Source organism: Maylandia zebra, linkage group LG19, assembly GCF_041146795.1.
Source record: "Maylandia zebra isolate NMK-2024a linkage group LG19, Mzebra_GT3a, whole genome shotgun sequence".
Classification (NCBI taxonomy): Eukaryota; Metazoa; Chordata; class Actinopteri; order Cichliformes; family Cichlidae; genus Maylandia; species Maylandia zebra.
In genome coordinates this window covers 17,926,333-17,933,110 of record NC_135185.1, presented here as the reverse complement: position 1 = coordinate 17,933,110, position 6,778 = coordinate 17,926,333, and the positions used below count along the sequence as shown (strand labels likewise).

The 6,778-nt window shown below is 38.6% G+C and overlaps 1 protein-coding gene across 1 annotated transcript; it reads right to left on the bottom strand.

Annotated features, from left to right (window-relative positions):
- Positions 1-999: 999 nt before the first annotated feature.
- On the bottom strand, positions 1,000-5,923 carry cox16 (cytochrome c oxidase assembly factor COX16). Its single transcript, XM_012921536.3, has 4 exons — positions 5,763-5,923; positions 4,444-4,521; positions 2,407-2,475; positions 1,000-1,837 (listed from the first exon to the last, which is right to left on the bottom strand). Exons 1-4 carry the CDS (start codon positions 5,820-5,822, stop codon positions 1,724-1,726), a joined length of 321 nt encoding a protein of 106 aa, XP_012776990.1. The 5' UTR covers positions 5,823-5,923; the 3' UTR covers positions 1,000-1,723.
- Between the last annotated feature and the right edge of the window lie 855 nt (positions 5,924-6,778).

Here is a 6,778-nt window from a genome sequence, read left to right as displayed (position 1 = left end):
TAATATTTTTTTCCACCACCACAGCTAACCCCTCAGTATATTGAGGCCAAGCTTAATGAGCATCATCAAACTCAATATCTTTTCTGTCCCAAAGAAACAGCAGCATCCTCGCTGTAGTTCTTATTTCTAGACAGTATTCATCTAATCAAAAACAGCCCTGGAGCCACCCGGTGGAGCCTCCAGCACGAGTGTGTGATTCACCTCTAAGATTACAAATGCACCAACATGTGGCTATTCTAATTTTAGAAGCCTCTTCGCAAAACACCAGACATTTTTATCAACCCTCCGCCTGACGCAAGAGCTTTGATGTGATCCGCTAATCCTGTTATAAACACTTGATTACTCTGCTTTGTTATTCAGAGGTGTTTGGCGGATAAGAGGCGATTGCTACTTCATGGCGCTTTGCCACACATTCAAACAGCCTATGACAAAACAGCACTCTGAGCAAGATGTATTTTTGTACAACCTGTGCATGGGAAAAATAACCCTCACATATGATCTGCTGTTTGTTTCCTGAGCCCAAGAACACTCTGTATTAAAACAGCTCAAAAGTCAGGAACGTAAAAAAGGGATTGCGGAAAATGTATCCCAAGACATTTTCATGCACCTGAAGAATATTCATTACATCTCATTTCACAGCTGAATGAGATGAGGCAGCACATGCATTATCTGTCACTCACCCACACATTACCTAAACGTACGAATCTAGGGCCATTGTTGCATACAGAAAATATCATGTTCTTTTGTTTTTAGGACCAAAAAAGCAAAAAGGTAATACTATTTCTATTATAAGCACAATAAATCCACTGCAGTGCAAAGTAATAACTGTCAGAAAAACAGATTACTGTCGAGAAGTATAAAGCCTGAGGAAAGGCTGGACTGTTCTCTTATTTATTCCTTTATGCTTCCAACTGGTAAATCAATGCAATACCATTGTAAACAAAGACCCACCACATCCACCAGCTTTTGTCAAAAACAAAATGAAAGTGAAGGCAACACTGTGGATAAACAACAATAATTTATTGAGTCATGTAAATCATACATGGATATATAATCCTTTCTTTGTGGAAGATGCAGCAGGACACAGATGGGCCACCTGCTGGCTGAGACAGGTGACACCTGATTTATATTTGTGCATTAAATTATAAGTATCAACTTTTTTTTTTTATTATAACACCAGTTTTGCTTCTATGGCATAATAATAGTAGTAATGGACAGCTTGAGCCAATCACAATGCTGGTATTTTGGGTGTAAAAAAATGATGATAAAGTCACTGTCTATCAACTTCCCAGCAAATCAGAAAACACCGCTTGACTCTGCACCACCACGTATTCAGGTGTGAAGCCTACTCTGCTCCACGTGCTGAAAACAATGGAGACAGCATGTGTTTTATGACTGCATTATATCTATATAAATATATATTAATAATAATATTACTTAATATTGGACACCACATGAATTTATCTGTGAACGCAGAAATGGTCCTGATGATACATCAGTCTGACTAATAGCTGTGAACATGTTACAACCAGAAGAAACCATTATCGCCTATTAATGTATATTCCCCAAGTCTGAATTCCTGCACAAGCAAAGACAAAAGAGTCCAGGCCCTGAAGCTGCAGAGACTACCATAACTGAATCTCAGGTCTCTCCACAGTTCATTCTTGTAATGTTCCCGGTGTGTATTTGTGTGTGTGCCTGCTCAGCCTGATGTCCTCCAGTCTCAGTCTTTATTGCTCAGCTTCCTGCGCTGCTGCTCCTGGTACTCCCTGGAGTCCTCCCAGGGACGAGGGCCACGGATGTTCTTCCATTCGTCCAAATTCATCTCCTTTAGCTTCTGCAAAGCAAAAAACCCACAAGAGGCAGAGTTAAACTCCAAGATGCCTTGAATGAAAAAACAAACAAAAAAATATAAAAGAGGATCATCTGCCCCCATCTCATCCTATGCTAACATCCTCCTCTGTCACACAAACTCTCCTCTTGCCTTATTGAGCTCCATATTTAACATTTTTGTCTAATACATCCACCATCCTCAAACCATCTCAGCGTTGTCTCCAAGCCACTCAATCTGTGCTGTCCCTCCGATGTACTAATTTTCAATCTTGTCCACATCCAAATCTTCACTTTCTGCATCTCTTCCTCTGCCACACCTCCAGCTCCTGTCTTTTTTGTCTGTGCCACTTTCTCCGAACCATACATTACAGCAGGTTTCACTATCTTGTCAATCTTTCCTGTAAATTAACCTGGTACTTAAAATTTTTAACAATGCACCAAAAATTCTGTCAGTGAGGCATTTTGACACTTAAAAGCATGATTTTTGCTCTCCCAGCTTTCTTGCAGACACACTACACAAGTCAGAGTCTTTGATCTATTCCACTGCTAGTCTCACAGCCTTGTTCCCCTTACCTCGTACTCTTCTTCCAGTATGACCGGCTGCCTCTGGATGTTCACTTTAGCCTCCAGTGAAGGATCCAACTGCAGGATGGGGGAAAAAAGAGGGGAAACAAAATGTTTACTTAGCTGTCACAGCGTCACAGAATTAAATTCCAACAGTAAGAAATAAAGAGATTATGCAAAGGCTCCCCTTGCTTGAATGACTGATTTGTAGATAGTTTGTTAAGAGGAAATTAAAAGTACTAAAATGAGGTAAGAGAAGGTTTGTATAGTTGCAACTTGCAAATGAGGTCACCATTTCATTTCCCACAATGTTATTAAATATTATGTATTATGCTATTTAAAAGATGACATATGCAGAAGAGGTGAACTACTTTCCTTGTGACTATAAATAGAAGTAAGAAACACTCTACACTTTGTCTCACCGGTGTAGAACTCTCTAAACCCAGAGGGAGGATCCAATTTACCCTGTTTTACTGTACAAATTGTTCTCCTTGAATTGCCATCAACATTACCCAGTTCAGTTACATATACACATATACACACACACACACACACACACACACACACACACACATAAGGTGGTTATCGGAGAGAGAGAGTTGAGTCCAGTCGAGTTATGAGGACTTTGCAATTCAAATTGATTTTGCCTGAGAATAGGGCTGAAATGAATCCCATTCCGAATCGTTACTTTTAATGAGTTCTAATATTTCACAGCAATAATGCTGCAGTTACACAGCTGACTGATGAATTTCATAACACCATGATTGATTTACAATTAGACCTACATTACTACAGCCTATTAATAATATATAGAATATTCTAGAGCATTGACACCAGGGAATTAATTGCCTAAGTTAGTCAGGTACCTGCTGTGGAGGTGTTAGCAGCTGAAACTGGGTACAAACTGGGTATGCCAGAAATAAAGAAAGTTCACAAAAATCTGAACAGGGAATAAAAAAAAAGGCATTCAGGTTCATCTCTGCCAACAGGCTAAATCAAATCATTGAAGGGAAGATGCAAATTGGATCACACAGTGACTTACTCTGAGTGGCTTCACTGACTTAAGTGAGCACTTATCTGCGAGAACAAAAGAATGAAACTGGCCAATAACAGGCAAGCTAAAAACAGTAAGAGTGGTTTTAATCATGAGCATACAACTTTTTAGATATGCCATGCATTAAATTATACATGCAAACACACACACAGCAGAGTTCAACATTTACTCCACAGTGTCAGAGAGAGAGGAACAAGATTCTCTTTGCTGCAGGCCCAATCAGAAGAGAGTGATACGTGTGGGGGCTGCTGCACAGGCACAGTGCCAGGGGCCCAATGCCCCCCTCCTCCTCCTCCACCATGATGATGATGATGATGATGATGATCATCATCATCATCAGTCTAGTGCTGCTTCACATGGACAGTAATAAGAAAAGAAGCCCCTGCTATCTGGCTCCCACCCAGGTATCACGCATCAACGTATGTCGAAATAAAATAACACAAAACTTGTGCTATTACTTCCCCTCACAGCCAGCTTATCAGACTGTAATGCCTTCTAATAAATGCCCAACCTTTTATCATTTTAATGAATTGGTTGTCATTTAATGTATTATTAGAACTTGTTCTCCCAGCTTGCTCTTCTACCGACTCTACCGCTTGTCTGAAAAGATGGGTAGACTAAGTATTCAATTCAGATGTCTTAAAACTTGACCACACTGTACTAATCTGTAACAATCCAGGAGTCTTAACAATGAGACAAAGTGTGTTTTGTTTTGACACCTTACACTTGGGAGGAAATCTGCTGCAATTACAGTTCCAACCACTGGGTGGAGAACTTGCACACTGTCTACTGTATTGTACAGAGAGAAATTATTTTACCCGCTAACTGTACACTTAATTACATTGTATAGGAAGGGGTCTTCCCACTTAACAGTTTATGTAACCATAAAGATCTGGGAGTTTAAATGTAACTGACAATTAACTGACTTTGAATAAACCTCGACCAAATCCTTTTTCTTCTTCTTAAAATACAAAAGGAATCAAACTACAAACCCTTTTTCTGATCTTCTGGGAATCATACCGGATTTGTGTGAACTCCCGCAAGCCAAAGGAACCACCAACTACCAGCAACTGAAATAAGAAATATAAGAGAATGGAACCATAAGCATTGTGGTTATCTACAGCACCGTGCAAAAGTCTGGAAGCACTCCACACTTTGTAATATTTTGCTAGGTAAATCAGTAAATAGCAGCAATCAATTTATTGAAATAAACACACATGTAAATACAGTATATAAAGCAGAAAAAATGAAGCTGTTGCCGATCACGTGCTTTCTCATGGTGGATCAAATCTGATGGTAACTTTCTGTGTTCATAATTCCATCATTTTTGAGAAGATCTCCAACACCACTGGCTGAACTGAAGTCCCAAACCATGACAGACCTCTACAATGTTTAACGGATTGTTGTACCTGTCTCCTGAGGTCCTCTGCACATATTGGTGACAGTTTGAACCAATAATTTGATAAGATTTCTATTCATTACTGCAACAGACCTGTTGTCACTGATTTTCAGGATGACTCCTGTTTCCCTTCCTTAAGAGTGGCTTCCTGACAGCCAGTGACACCATTTATGATGAGGTGAACAGTAGATGGATCTGAAGGGTGAAATGCACCTGTGAGGTCATCTGTCATGTCCTTGACCGATTATTTCCCTTATTTCGTAAGGATGTGACTTACGAGGAAGGATAGGCAAAATATAAAGAATCCAGGAATGGTTCGAGACCTTTGCACAGTACTTTATGGTATAACTTAGGTATTTCTCGTTAAAGTGGATATAAATAAATAAGAAAATAAATGCTGCGGTCACTGTAGCTTTCAAGACTTTCAAAACAGAACAAGAATTGCTAACTATCTAAAACCTTAATGATTTAGTCCACTGTATGGGCCTGTATGCCTACCAGACGAACAAATACAGCTTCCTTCCTAAAACTGTCAACAAAACCAAGCACTACAACCTTTAAGATGCTTCGACTCACATTTGTATACCTAACTATAGAAGCCTGGGATTCGGTTTGAAATACTGTTAAACAGTCACGATTAAAGATAAATGTCGTTACAGCAAAGAAAGGAAATGCCCAAAATGGGCTTTAACACCCAATTTAACTATAACTAAGACAAAACGAAAAAACAACTAATACTATTATGAAGTTCCAGATACAAGATCTTACTTCAATATTAGGAGTGAACTGGTTAAAGAAGTCATTTACACGCACCACGGTGGGGTCATGTATTCATAAAACAGCTAAGCTGCTAGCAAATATTAGCTCAAACTGCTTAGTCTCCGTAAATATCGTCGCATAAAAGTTACTTACAAGCATAGGGATTCCATATTTCACCGTTTTGTTTTTCTGCAGCAACTTTAAATTAAACATAACTCTCCTTCAGACTACAAGCCCATGTTACAGGTTCAAACAACAAACAGGTGACATCTGAGATGCATTTCCTGGAAAGGTCCCACACTCAAACTGGTCCGTATAGTTTTGAGGGCACGCTGAATTGTTCCGTTGACTGTTCGTATAAGGGAAATGAGTTTGTCACATTTTTTCTCGTTGGTTTAGATAAAAAGTAAAATATCAGATCTTTACTCATGTCGCTCAACCAGGGGCTCTATAAATGTTCCCAGCAGGATATTTTGAGCACCAATCATTTTATATCCTGTGAATTTGTAGCATGAAACTTTTGTTGAAATATCTTTATAAAAATAAAAATAGATATCTTTCTCTATTATGCACCCTCTAATTTCTAACTAGGCAACCAGCCAAATTCTTTAAACAGATCAGCTGCAACAAATTTGAGACTGATGATGTTGACGATTAGTACAGATGATCCAAATTCAATTAAATAATATAAAATGATTCACAGAAAGCTTTGGAGAGTAGTGGAAAGGGCTGCTGTCAGGTGTAACAAAACTGAGTTCTATCCAAAATATCCAAAGGTGATCTGAAGTAGTTTATATCCCACAAAACCAGATGAAAATTATTTTTTTAAAGATACACCAACTGAAGTTTATTCTGCACTGAAATAGTTTCGATTAAGCAATTTACTGATAAAACGTTTTTTGTTTGATGATTGCTTACACAATAATGAAAAAACATCTCTGAGAATTTCACAAAGTGACCTTCAAATGTTTTCAGTTCAAATGTATTCAAATAATGGCAAATTACAGCTCCGTCACTGATGAAGTAAATGCAATTCAGTAATTAAAGGTGAGTGGCTATAATTGACTATGTGTGTATACTGTATCATAAGTGGACAGACATGGATGTAAACCACACCTTAACTGTTTGGCTGAGGCAAAACAACCACAAGGCAGTGATTCTAACTTAAA